This window comes from Patiria miniata, unplaced genomic scaffold (genome assembly GCF_015706575.1).
Source record: "Patiria miniata isolate m_02_andy unplaced genomic scaffold, ASM1570657v1 HiC_scaffold_13, whole genome shotgun sequence".
NCBI classification, from domain to species: Eukaryota; Metazoa; Echinodermata; class Asteroidea; order Valvatida; family Asterinidae; genus Patiria; species Patiria miniata.
Window position 1 is genome coordinate 10,040,748 of NW_024037051.1, and position 13,998 is coordinate 10,054,745.

The window sequence follows — 13,998 nt, forward strand, 5'->3', positions numbered from 1 at the left end:
AGAAAGAATTCTTAATTTGAATAGTAAGAATTCCCGTTTTATCTGGGTGTTTTTGTTGGCATTATACGTCTCACTCTAAGCATTCTTTTCTTTCAAAGTTTCAAGCCTCACTGAATTGATGGTATGATGATTTCTTTGTTTGCGAGGGGCAGTTGCATATGCAGGTTGTGGTGCATTGGGCCTGGGCCAAGGCTTTAGCAAACATTCAAACAAACATGACTTTTAATTAATGCAAACAATAGTCTGACAGCAAAATACTACTGTCAACTAGTACCGATGACGGATGACACACGCCCTCTATAGTCGTTTTTTTTTTTGCTACGGAACTTCTAGGCTGATGTCTAGACGTCTACACACTATATACCAATGTACCATCACTAATGTTACCCGTCTCTTTCTGTGAAACGTGTGCCTGCCATATGGAACTGCACTGCATGCTACGGGAAACAGGTGTAACGTTAGTGGGTAGGTCATCAACACATTCTTGTGTTACATTTTTGGTAAAAAGTAAACCAACATGGCAACTGTGGATGAACTGAAGGAAAGGATTGCTCAACTTGAAGTAGAGCTTGCCAAGGAACGAGAAAAGACAGGTGGAAATGTTGCTGGAGCTAGAAAGAAAATCGACCAGATGTCTTCGGAAGTGGTCGATAGCAATCCGTACAGGTATAAAAACTAAAGGAAATTCAAACTAAATGGAGTAACAAAACGTGGTTAGCCCGAGTCATAAATTTGGCGATCATGTAGTTACGGGCCCCCCTTTGGTTTCGATCAAATTACAGTCAACATGTGTAGTTTTCATCATTCAAACAGCCCTTTCAATCTAAAACAGCTATCTCTTAATTCTAACACCTATTTTTGTAATTTTGATTATGAACAATATCTTCATAAGTTCATGTAGAAATTACGATTTTTTTTTAGGCGGTTTGCGATTGGTGCCATGCAATTAAGCGCTCCTTGCGCGTTCACGGTACATCGCCATCTTTATTATTGTGTTGCATTTTATCCTCAAATTTTCCTCAAACATTCAAAACCCTGCCCTCTATCTATGACAATACCTGCATGTTCTTAATGTTGCCAACTAGTTTGGCAGGCACCTCCCCCCTCCCTAGTCAAACAAATAAAAAGTGCATTTTGTTCTCATATAAGTTATAGGGAACTGGGCCCGTTACTACACGATCGCCATAAACGACATACAGAAAACAATTGATGATTTCATCATGGATCTTATTACCTTGAATTTTGCATGTACCTGTTATCAATGCACAACCTAACTTGCTTGAATATCAGCAGTTTCCATGATGTGTTTTCCAATCTGCTCAAAAATAAAAACCTATGTAAACAAGTTGAAGTTGTATTACAATAATAAAGCTAAAAATATTATCCTAGCTCTCCCTTTAGCAATCTATGCAGTATGATACATATAAAGTATTTAATGCTTGTTCTTTTGACTTGTATTTTGTTGCAGTCGACTGATGGCACTTAAGCGCATGGGAATTGTTGACAATTATGAGGTAAGATGCATGTATGTTGACATTAAATTTTTCGGTGAACATTTAGGCTCATCGTATCATTGTACTAAATGTTTGCAAGAATTTCTTAATTCATAGTTTGCAACAGTTGATTTGTCGCATGCGGTTATGCGGATTGTTTGAGATGAGGTATCCAGTTGTAAATAAATTGAAATCAAGATACATAATATTTTCAATTCAAAACAAGAATCTGCATACTTTACTCTTTTGGACGGCATTTTATGCTTGTTTTCTCCAGAGAATACGAGATTTCACAGTGGCAGTAGTTGGAGTGGGCGGAGTCGGCAGCGTGACTGCAGAGATGCTGACAAGATGTGGTATCGGCAAGGTACATGCACTAGGGATACCGCAATTTTTACAACATTTTGCTGTATTGGCAAATAGGGTTTGTATAACACGGATCACTATTTGTCAAATAACACCAATATTTATAAAATATTGAATGGCTTTTAGGGGGATTCAAGAATAAATTGCACAAGCTATAACAATATTGCACGAGTCAAAGATGAGTGCAATATTGTTATGGCGAGTGCAATATATTCTTGTATCCCAAGAAAAAAGTCATCCCATATTATTATTATTATTATGTATATCAGGCTGACTTGATCCGCAAGAAATAAATTTCAGGACACTGTCTTTATTTCTCAAATTTCGTCGAATTATTCGCTGTTTACCGAAGAAAATTTCGCACCGCTCAAAACTGCCATTGTGGTTGTTGACAACAGTGTGTGTATACTCTGCTTGTTCTGCGCGCTGCGTCCGCACTACGCTCTGTTGACTGGTCGACAACTGTGCATTTCTACGCTGTAGATTGCGCGGGAACCAACAAAAATGCCCCGATTACTGCAATATAAAAAATAATATTGCAGTCATCCGGGTACTTTTTACGGAAGCATAGATAACGCTGATTTATTTTTACCACCGGAAGCCTGATATAAATAATAATTCATTTTACTGCATCGTAAAGTTCATTTTATTTAAATTTCAATTCCCTGTTGGTCTGTTTTTGCGTAACAGCTCTTGCTGTTTGACTACGACAAGGTGGAATTGGCCAACATGAACCGTTTATTCTTCCAACCCTACCAAGCTGGCATGAGCAAAGTACAAGCTGCAGAGAAGACTCTTAGGTAAAACAAAATGGCATGTAAATCATCTCCATGTTGCCATGAAAACTATTATGAAAGAAACGAGAAAGCTGTTGAATGATCTAGTTTTCTTTTCCTTTTTGGGGGGATGAAAAAAAGTTTATAAAGCTGCGAACATTCTATTAGAACTTGTGCAACTTCAATGGGCCTAAAATGGCTGTGTCAGTGGATTACTGGGAGAATTTTCTGATGCCAAGTTTTGGACCAGTCCTCAATGAATCATAGAACTACGCAAGTATTCTCTGAAAGATGTTTTGTATTGAATATAATGGTTTATAATTCAAATAATATTGTCTTTACTTTTCTAGAGATATCAACCCAGATGTGCAATTTGAAACTCACAACTACAACATCACCACGGTGGACAACTTCCAACACTTTATGGACAGAATTAGGTAAAGAAGGAAAAAACAAATACTAGTCTGAAAGTGTAGTGCTGTGGAGACCAGTGGAGTGCCATGTCTGATGAATTTGCTACTAATAATTGTACGTACTGCACAGCATGTACAATCAGTCAGCAAAATTATATCTTTGCACTGTAGATTTGTTTTATTTTCAATTGCTACTTTCCTAGTAATGTTAACTTTTGAATGAGACACCGAAAGGGAAAAAAAAAAAAAATCCACCGGCGTTTATTTAATGAATTTATTCTTCCCAAAATTTGAATTATTGGCTGCCAGACAATTTTTCGGGTATCCTAGGGTGGGTTTGTTTGAGCTCAAAATGAAAGCCTCTTTTTCAGGGGGTTGCAGATGCCCAAAATGGGAATAAATTTGATTTTTTGTTTAAACAAAACATACAAATTAAGAAAAATTTGTTAGGAGAAAAACAATCTATTTTTTGAATAGCACAAGGTATGAAACTTTAAAAGTAACTTTCAAGCAGAAATTCGTAGCAGATATATTTGAGACCTCCTGTAAACTGAAATTAACTGGATTCTGAAACAAAGTCGTATCTTGCGCAAATACGCTCAGTGCAACAAGTTCGTACTCACATATTGGGCCATCCATTGATTTTGTGTTTACATCCGTGTTACTTTAAGTGAGATACGACCTTTTGACATTGAAAGCTCGCATTTCATATACATGACATGATACGCTATTTGTGCAAGCTTCAATTGTTGATGCGTTGTCTTTCTATAGCCATGGTAACTTGAAGGGGGACGGTAGTGTGGACTTGGTGCTGAGCTGTGTGGATAACTTTGAAGCAAGGATGGCGATAAATACAGTAAGTTTGAACACATTCACTTACACAGAGAAAATATTCTTGCTAATACATGTACATTGTAGTACACTGGTCAGTAATCAAAGTTGCATGTAAATATTACATTTAGCTGCAATAACCATTTTCTCCGGTTTTAATTTTGACCATTTTGACGAGCAAATAAGTACCACCTGGATTTTTTTCAAGAGCCCCCGCTGTGATTTCATCATGGCTATTGCCTTCTTTGCCACCCAGCTTAACATTAACTTTGTGGAGAGCAATGAATGTTCATTATCTTTGTTTTTCTAGGCATGTAATGAACTGGAACAGAATTGGATCGAGTCTGGAGTCAGTGAGAACGCCGTGTCTGGTCACATACAGCTGATCAAACCGGGAGAAACCGCCTGCTTTGCTGTAAGTTCACTCATTGATTGCATCACATCCAGAATCAGAATAAATAGTGTTAGACTGGCTATTGCCTTAAAAAAATAGGAAAGCTTTTTGTGAAGTAAAGGCAAAGGGATGCCTTTCTTTCATGCCAAATTTTCAAATGGCATCCCCCCCCCAAGTTGTTTCCTTCCCCCCCCCTCAGTTTTCCCTCAACACTTTTTCTACAAATAGATTTATTACGTTTTTTTTCTTCGCTGTTAAGATTCATTTCAAGTTGAAGATAGAGAGTGAATCTTCGGTTCTGTGGACACATTTTGGGCCAATGAACGCATTATAAACTGTGGTACTTTGGTGGACAAAACACGCCACACATGCATTTACATAATGTATACAACCGTAGATAGTTTGCAGCCAATGTCTTTGTACATTTGTTATACATTTGTTATACATCATTCTGCGGTTTGATACATTTCTCATTCATAAAAACGGACCATTGACAATGGGCCCGCGGGCGCGTACACAGGCTTTTAGTTACCATTTACATGTAGTTATTGGACTCTTCCTTACTTGCCCCTTAGATTTTGAATATCATCAGATTTTAATTTGACTGCCCCCAAAAATATTTCAATGCCCCCCAATTGCCCCTTCCCCCTAAAAATTTGAGAGTTTGGCGCCGCCGCTGCTTAAGAGTCAATTTGTGAGCCACAAGTCTTTGTATGTTTAGAATACACATTTCAGAAAATGATAAATTTCAAGTAACCTGTATTTTCACCTGCTTCTGTTGACCTTTTCTAATAACTTTGGCTCTTTATGCAGTGTGCCCCACCGCTTGTCGTAGCAGAAAATATTGATGAGAAGACTTTGAAACGGGAAGGCGTCTGTGCTGCCAGTTTGCCTACTACTATGGGTGTAGTGGCTGGCCTGCTTGTGCAAAACACACTTAAGTAAGACCCAGACAATCTGAAAATGTTATGTTATTCATTTCAACGATCTTCATGTATTGATTTTTTTCAAACAATGTTGAAGTTTAAAATCGGATTATTCCTCAGTGCTATTTGATTTGACCAATGATAATTTTTAGTTTATAAATGTATTTGTATCTACGTCATGATTATCCATTGTGACTTTCCAGATCAGTTAATTGGATTCCTTCCCGAGTTCCAAATTTGAATTGAGTGAAGTAAACAAAAAGAAAATGAGAGGAAACAAACATGTCACAAAAAAGCTCACACAGTCTGGTAGGGAGTGAAAAACCTGAGAATCACATCCTGCTAGGAATAGAACCATGTTCATCTGTTGTGGGAGACAAGGCAAGTTATGTATCGGCCTAGTTGCCCATGTTAAAAACAGTATAAACATTTCTTGCACCTTTACATTCAGATATCTTTTAGGTTTTGGGTCCGTTACACACTACCTGGGATACAGCGCTCTGCAAGATTTCTTCCCCACCATGTCTATGAAGCCCAATCCGGCCTGCGATGATAGCTTCTGTGGGAAAAGACAAGAGGAATTTCAGGTATTTGTTGTTTTTTTGTACAAATACATATAATGGGCTCTGTGCACAAGTACCACTTCAGTGGCCAGAAAAGGAGAGTTGGGGGAGACCTAGACTGGTTCCCGGTCCATCCACAGCGTATTTTGAACGATCCAAAGTTATTGGGGGCGGGGATTAGTCTTGGAGACCATCGCAAGTAAAATTTGAATGTATTCGCGTGCCGACAACGTCTGATGCTCATGCGAAGACACTGTGGCTAACAGCTTTGGCACATTCACAAAGTCGTGCATGTGCGAACCAGTAGAGTGCAGTACACACACGCTGTGTGTCCTGTCCACGGGGCTCTCAAAAGTGGTAAAAACGCGCCATCTTTTGTTCGCGCACGGAGCCCGTAGCTTAAATGACCTCCGATTCTAATCTGAAACCAAACGTACTCCAGAGGTGCAAGCATGCCTTGGATAGATTTTCTCAGTATTTCAATACTTAAAATAAGGCCCCCAAAAAAGTCTCCTGTGTCTGGTAAGGAGCTTGCCCCAAAAGTGGTGCAGCGACGCGGCTTTTTTTTTTTTACTTTTTTCTTCAAATAGTGCAAAATATATGGGAGTCAAGAGAGGCCACATAAAGCTTATACTTGATCGTTACCCCATCTAAAAACACGTTAAAATTGTGCAGCGGCAGGATTCCAGTCAAACCAGTGAGTTTGGCGGTTTTGAGACATCATCTTACATTGAAAAAAAACCCGGCTACGGCGACGCGCGTGCATACCAGAAACCAGAGACTTTTTTTTTGGCCGAAAGGAGATTGAAGCAAGATTTGAACCTGCAACTACCAGAATATTATATCAGTGCTCTATCAACACTGGTATCGAGCCCTTCGTTGGCCATTGTTCCCAGGTGGATTTCAGATGCCATAAAGCCACAGAAAACTTCATTACTCCTCAGCAACCATTTGGAACTACTCATTTTTAAAAATAAATTTCAATGTAAAAGTTTTCTATTTCTTGTTTGCTTGATTCTATACATTTTCTTGTTGCTCTTTGTAGAGGAAAGAAGCCTTGAGACCCAAGACTGTGGAAGTAGTCAAGGAGGAGGAGATTGTGCATGAATCTAATGATTGGGGTGAGAAATTAACAGATTTATATATTTTTTTGCATTTTACCTTAACCCTTAGTTGTTTTAAAATTGAATACTCTGCAGTAACCCAAATACTTCTTTGTGCTTTTTCGAACAGTCTAAGGACTTTTAAGTCTTAATACATTAATCCATTTTGCATCACATGGTAATTTGCCTGTTCACCAGTTTTTTGCTCAAAAGATAGGGGAAATATCAGTGGTGTAGTCGAGTCCATGACAAGTTCAGTCACAAATAACAGAGGATGAACAATAAAAAGGAAATTTGAACAACTTTTGAGATGAACTTGACAGAACTTGTGAAGACTTGCGCTGGATTCGACTACAACACTGGAAAAATATTTTGATTTTTAAATAATTTTCCATCAAAAGATGGTAAACTATTGGGATAGAATACTGTGACAACCTACCATGCTTACTGGTGCTCCACAAGCTTTCTCAAACGTAGTTGTGTTTATTATTCCTTGGTAGGTATTTCACTGGTTGATGAATCAAGTGTGGATGATCTCAAGACACAACCAGCCCCTGAACTTGCCTCTGGCTTGTCTTATGCCTATGACAAACCTGATGAAACAACAAAGGTATCACTTGTTTACCATTCAGAGGAACTTGATGTTGTTCGGGTGTGATTAGGTTGGGTTGTGTTGGTTTTTGGTTGTGTTGGGTTTTGGTTGTGTTGGGTTTTGGGTGGGCTGGGTTTTGGTTGTGTTTGGTTTTGGGTGAGCTGGGTTTTGGTTGTGTTTGGTTTTGGGTGGGCTGGGTTTTGGTTGGGTTGGGTTTTGGGTGGGCTGGGTAGGGATGGGCTGGGTTGGGTTGGGGTGGGCCTGGTTGGGTTGAGATGGCATGGGCTAGGTTGGGTTGGGTTGAGGTGGGCTCGGTTGGTTTGGGTTGAGTTAACCAGTTCACGCCAGCGGCTGTGTATACACGCAAAGGTTTTGCGGTATTCAGAACGGATGACATAAACACGCAACGAGGTTGGGTTGGGTTGGGGTGGGTCAGGTTGGGTTGGGTTGGGATGGGGTGGGTCAGGTTGGGTTGGGTTGGGATGGCATGGGCTAGGTTGAGGTGGGCTTGGTCAGTTTTGGTTGGGTTGCGTTAACCAGTTCGCGCCGGAGGCCGTATATACACGCAAAGGTTTTGCGGTATTCGGAATGGATTACAGATAAACACGCAACGAGCGAGGCTGGAAATATCTGTCAGCGACCCGCTCGCAGCAAGTGAGGCCGGAAATATGAGTGTGCTGCCCGAAGGTGATGGCTTTAACCCTCCTGGCTTGAGGGCAAGTGAAAACCAATTCCGCACCTCGTTCTGTTTGTCAAAATAATCCCGGCATGAACTGGTTAAGGTGGGCTTCGTTGGGTTGGGTTTTGGTTGGGTTAGATTGTGTTTGGTTGGATTGGGGTGGTCTTGGTCAGGTTGAGTTTGTTTGGTGGGGTTGGGCCGAGTCTGGTCGTGTCGGATAAGGTTTGGTTATGTATAAATGCATTCATTTGGATCGAGTTGGGTTGGGTCGGGTTGTGCCTTTTTATTTTCTTGGGAAGAAATATTCTAGAAATGTTGCAAACGATATTTCAAATGGTTGTGTTGTAAATGTTAAAACCATTTGTCTCTTTGCCTTACAGGACTCTGATGAAGTGGTGGCAGATACCGACCAGTCATTGGATGAATTAATGGCACAAATGAAGTCACTTTAACAAATGTTCAAATGTATCCTAGCATTCCAGAATAACTTATTTATAAAACATATACTACTCATCTATTTGACCTATGTTATACACAGATTGAGAGAAAAGTCAAACCAATGAGATGTTTTGTCATTGGAGAGTGCATGTGATATATACCCTTCTATTATTGATCGTGGCTCTTTGAAATAGTGTAATTTGGAAATTGTAATTGCATGAAAATGATCCTCCTTGAATTTATTGTCATTTTATGATAACAGACCACGTTACTAAACTCATCTTGCATTGCATCTGTATGGCCAACATGACTTTAACCCTAACTCCCTAGGCCCTCAATCCTGCAAAATCCTCCAACTGGCCTCATGGAAAAATAGCATAAGCCTCAATCCTGCAAATTCCTCCATTATTTTCTGAATATGGTCCGTGGAGGGGTGACCACTGCCTGAATCCTGCAAAATCCAGTGTCAGTGACTGTCTAATAATAATAATATTACCGAAGTCTTATATAGGGCACGTATCTACCAACAATTAGGTACTCAAGGCGCTGGAAATTATGTCTATTGTTCCCACGGTCTGGATTTGAACCCATGTACCACGGCACACGAGTCGAAGGCTTGGCCAGTGACATCCTGGAGCAGTACGGAGGATTTCAAGCATAATCCAGGCCTATATTTATGCATGGCCGAGCAAAAACAACACCAGGTCCAGCCCAAGACTTTGACAAAGTGCATCCTACGAAATCAGTAACGCACTTTTGCCATGTAATCTCAATCCTCCAAATTCCTCCACTTTGGCAGAGAGGGTTTTGAAGGATTCAGGGCGGTTTAGGGTTAAATGTAAAAATAAACTGTTCTGCTTTTTATCAAGTGAAAGCATTAAAATGTACTAATGCAGTCATGGAAATGACGGTTCAAGGCCTGATGAACAGGGGTAATAATTGTGAAGTGCTTGAGACCTTTGGTATAAAGCGCTATACATGTATAAGCACCATATTATTAAATATGCCACATAAAGGCGGTCGGAAGACAATAATTTAATTGTGTCTCCAATTTGTGGCATGACACCTGGGTCTTGGACCCCAAGCCACAGTAGTCAAACATAGGCAGAACTCTTTAATTTGTAGAGAAGAAAATGAAGTTTTGGAGAAGTCTTTTAGCAGTATTCTTTATCATCACCATTATCAATTTCATATTCAGGCTTTCTTCAGAGGGGGTGGGGGTCGGGGAAAAAACCCCTCGGAAAACAATTCAGGATCTGCCTCTGATATTTGTCAATAGAATCAAACAGCTGTCATTCTTGTTCAATTGACAATTACAACTGAACATTTCAAAGATGACCAGCATTTTGTGAGCCTATCTTTAGCCCTTATTAACCCTAACGTCCTATAAAGGGCTCTTTGGGGGTCAAGGACCAAATACCACAGAATACTACATGTGTTGTGCACACTTGTATGGAAAGAAATGCATACTGCAGGTTACTCCTGAGTACATGTAATATTTTGTAGCTTTAGTTGAGGTTAGGGTTAAGGCAACTTCACTCAAAAGAATGTCCAACTTCTTGCAGCCGGAGAACAGCAACGTACCTTAAGTATTCCACGTGTACACCAGTAGAAAGCTCTAATTCAGTGGATGTCATTTCCTCTTGAAAGTCCTGTTCTGAAAAGAGAATCTAGCTATGGATTATTTTTATGTTGAAAAGTAACGTCCGGCAAATTGTCGCTTCATCTGTGGAAGGCCGTGTGCTGAAGAAATGTATCCTCCAGTTTAGGTGACAATTGTCAATGGATTTCTAATACTGGAGCATTTTTATGCATGTATTTTATATCAACAAATACATGAACACGTATGTAGGAAATTATATATCATCACTGTCAACAAAAAGCTTGTCAAATATATGTCCTTGCTTATTTTATGCATTGTAGAAAGTTCTGCATGAAAGATGAATGCAAAATAAATCATGAAAAAAGGCATCGTGTTTATTTGATTTTATTTGGTCTTCACACCAGATATATTTTGATCCAAGATCCATTCGTGTTATTACTTACCAGTATTGGCTCCTTCATTATGCCACACCCTGCTTTAGAAGAAGCGGTCCACCACTTCCAATCTGAGTTAACTAACATCTGGCTTGGCAAACTTTGTGGTAACTTGGAGTCAACAAAAAATCATTTAGCACTCCCGCACCCCCCCCCCCCAAAATTGAATGAAAATAAAATAGCAATTTTTTTCTTCTTTTCATTCTTAACAATGTGTAATTTTTTGTTTGTAAATAATTTCAAATGCTCATTTCAAGCACTTTACCCAAGGGCAAAATTTCTTGGAGATCTCACCAGATAAAAACAACCAGTGATCTATAATTAACATTTTTACATGCGCACCCCATGTACCTGCATGATCAGGGCAGGGAGTTGTCCTCAATGTGCTTCAATAAACAAATGATTGAAAGTAAACATACTTTTATTTTCTGTTGAAATTTACTAAGTATAAATGCATAAATTAATATTTATATTTACAAAATATAAACTTGAAAAAGATATATAAATTATGATAAAAATACACCAAGTATAAAACTTGTCAGAATTATGATACAACTAAGAAATATATAAGTTTACACATGTATCAAAAAGATAGATATTTGTACATACGAAAAAATGCTCAATCGTACATCTTTTACAGTGTAAAGTAGAAGCTGCCGCCCTTCCATGAATGTGTTTTAGTTAAAGTTGTAATTGAGTCGATCATATCAATCATAAGTCAATTAACAAGTCAGGTCAGAAGCAACAAGAGATGAATAATGACAAAGGAATGCTTTTGCAACAGTTCATTTAACTCTTTCAGTGCCCGCGAAATTCGAAAAGTTTAACCCTGAAGTGCCCAACTTCTAGCGTTTTTTTGTAATTGTTCAAAATTCTGTCCAAAAAACAGTAAATAAGTTTTACTCACTAAATTTGTTGTTATATCCTTGGTACATTGTAAAGTCAATAGTAGTCACGTACATAATGCTACACCCTGAAACACTGTCCTGCACACATGTGAATTCCGCACTTTTTGCAGAAAATACGAGTGTCAGTGCTGCGTCCTCTCGCAAGAACTCAAAACAAATAAATACAGGTCGGACCTGAATGAAAATGATATCATTAGAAAGACGGAGAGCGCCCCCTTGTGATAACATGCTTACTTTACCTCGTACATGTACGAGGTTTGGCGATTTTAAGTACGAACATTACCTCGTACATGTACGAGTTTGGCACTTCGAACTAACAAATATACCTCGTACATGTGTGACTTTGGCACTGAAAGAGTTAAATAGCTTGTGGGTTGACTGGGGACTGGAGGACTTGTGGTGACTTGTGACCGACTCCATTACAACTCTGGTTGCACTAATCTGTTTTGTGTCTTAGCAAAGGCGTACTATACACAGAGGCCCAACTATGCAACAAACACAACATGGACTGAAAATGTGAAAAAGAGTAATGCTTAAAATGCTTGTAAATGCCAGCCCACTTGGTCAAGTAGGGATGTTCTCACTTAGTTACTCATAAAAAATTTCATTCACACTAATGCCTACAAACAGCAGAACAATGAGATATTGCATTTGCTGTATTCAAACTTGTTTCAATATCGGATTGTGTGTGTGTGTGAAAATACTGTTTCTTCATGACATTCTCTCCCTGTTGCCCCAATTCCTCCCTCCTCCAACCCTCAACCCCCAAAGCCAAACTAATCTGACATTTTCTGGACGGAATAACTTACTTTAATGAATACCATCACTGGGCCAATTGTCATAACAGATGTGTATTTAAACTTGCATTGTCATTACTTCTTAAGTGTTGACATGATTTGAACATCTAAACGGTCTCCAGACATTCTAACCATTATGATACTTTCTGTGTTTATGACCAAAGTTTTCAGAAAGCAACAAATAGGGCATGAAGAATTGACATAAACTGGAGGCACAGTTTGATATATTTTTTTTTGTGTAAAATGAAAGATTGTTTTCCCATCCACAAGACAGAGCTAACATACACAAAGCCGTAGCATTAATTAGGCCCTGGTCGCAATTTCCCATAAAGATGAAACCAACTAAGATTGGGCACACAGTGAAGAAGGCACCGAGTTGTCTGTACTTATCAAGCTACCGGTATGATTTGCTTGAAGCCCAAAGAGAAAAAGTTCAGGGCTTGAGCACTATTTTAACATACTCTTTAAAACAATTTGAAAAAGGATAATGCACTTCAAGCCAATTTTTCCCAAAAGACGGAAATGACAGACATTTGAATACCTTTGCTGCATAAAGTCTGGCACACAAAGGCGGTGCAAGCTTGTGCACATTCAAATGAGGTGTGAATGGACGCATGCACATGGTACATGTATGTCCTACGCACTACTAGAGCTGGGTATACGACACGGCACCATCTACTGTTGGGATTCCCACGGAAATCTTGAAATGAAATTCCATGACTTTTCCAGGACAGATATTTGGCTTCCCATGACGAGTTCCTGTTTCGGCATCTTAGAGCCCATCTGAATTCATATCCAGGATCCGGACAAGTTGCGGGTAGAATCATTCTCTTTGTCCGGAATAAGCTCTGCATTTGTCCCAGACATGTTACAAGGACATTTTCATAAGCAAATGCTTGACTCACCAATACTGACAACTTCATTGTGGGGAAGTTATTCAGAATCCTGCAACTATTATACCCGATACAATGTCTGGAACTCATCCTGTACATGAATTGAGACAGGCCCTTACGAGTCTATTGCAATGGAGGCAAGGGACACCACTCCCTATCAGCCTTCCAGTTTGGCACAACACCACAGATGAGCACCACAAAAGCATCGTAATGGTATATTTAACAATCAACAAGTCTAGAGCATACATGCATAAAGAGGAAGTGTAGTAAACTGGAAGGCAAACTGGAAGACTGCCATAGCCAAATATTTATGCATCATCATGTGTGGCTTGTGCAGGATTCCATGACTTTTCCATGACTGACCATGACGCCTTTAAATGCCCGGATTTTTCCAGGACTATCGGAACCCTGTACTCTTCCTGCATGGAGTCCAACATCTGCCGTACAGTGCAGTCCACAGCTCTTCACTGCACACCAAATGCTTCGCTACCTGCTGTCATTGAACAGAAGTTGCGGACTCATCGGGATGATTGGCCTCACGGCAGAGGAACCTCCGCTGGACGACCGTCGCGAGAACGGCTTCTTGGCGAACGCCGTCTCCATCTCCTTGATATCCATGGCACGTTTGTAGAGGATCGCAGCATTCTGGAAGTCCCTCTGCTCGTAGCGCAGGACGGCCAGGTTGCGCAGTGTCTCAGCTACCCTGGCATGGTGGGGGCCTAGGTTCTCCTCGTAGATACGCAGCGCTCGCTCATACAGTGGCAGGGCTTCGGTGTGCTTGCTCTACAA

At 39.9% G+C, this 13,998-nt stretch overlaps 2 protein-coding genes across 2 annotated transcripts in view; one reads left to right on the forward strand and one right to left on the reverse strand.

Moving 5' to 3' along the window:
* Positions 1 to 337: 337 nt before the first annotated feature.
* On the forward strand, positions 338 to 8,716 carry LOC119721238 (ubiquitin-like modifier-activating enzyme 5). The gene is made up of 12 exons (XM_038191209.1): positions 338 to 666; positions 1,469 to 1,514; positions 1,771 to 1,860; positions 2,550 to 2,659; positions 2,986 to 3,072; positions 3,820 to 3,904; positions 4,190 to 4,294; positions 5,087 to 5,214; positions 5,651 to 5,786; positions 6,808 to 6,883; positions 7,366 to 7,475; positions 8,517 to 8,716. Exons 1-12 carry the CDS (start codon positions 518 to 520, stop codon positions 8,586 to 8,588), a joined length of 1,194 nt encoding a protein of 397 aa, XP_038047137.1. The 5' UTR covers positions 338 to 517; the 3' UTR covers positions 8,589 to 8,716.
* A 3,109-nt stretch (positions 8,717 to 11,825) lies between these two features.
* The window catches only part of LOC119721239 (nephrocystin-3-like), a 36,760-nt gene continuing 34,587 nt past the window's right edge, over positions 11,826 to 13,998 (reverse strand). The window contains exon 24 of the mRNA XM_038191210.1: positions 11,826 to 13,992. Coding sequence (XP_038047138.1) covers positions 13,696 to 13,992 — 297 coding nt within the window. The 3' untranslated portion in view covers positions 11,826 to 13,695. The remainder of the gene's footprint in view (positions 13,993 to 13,998) is intronic.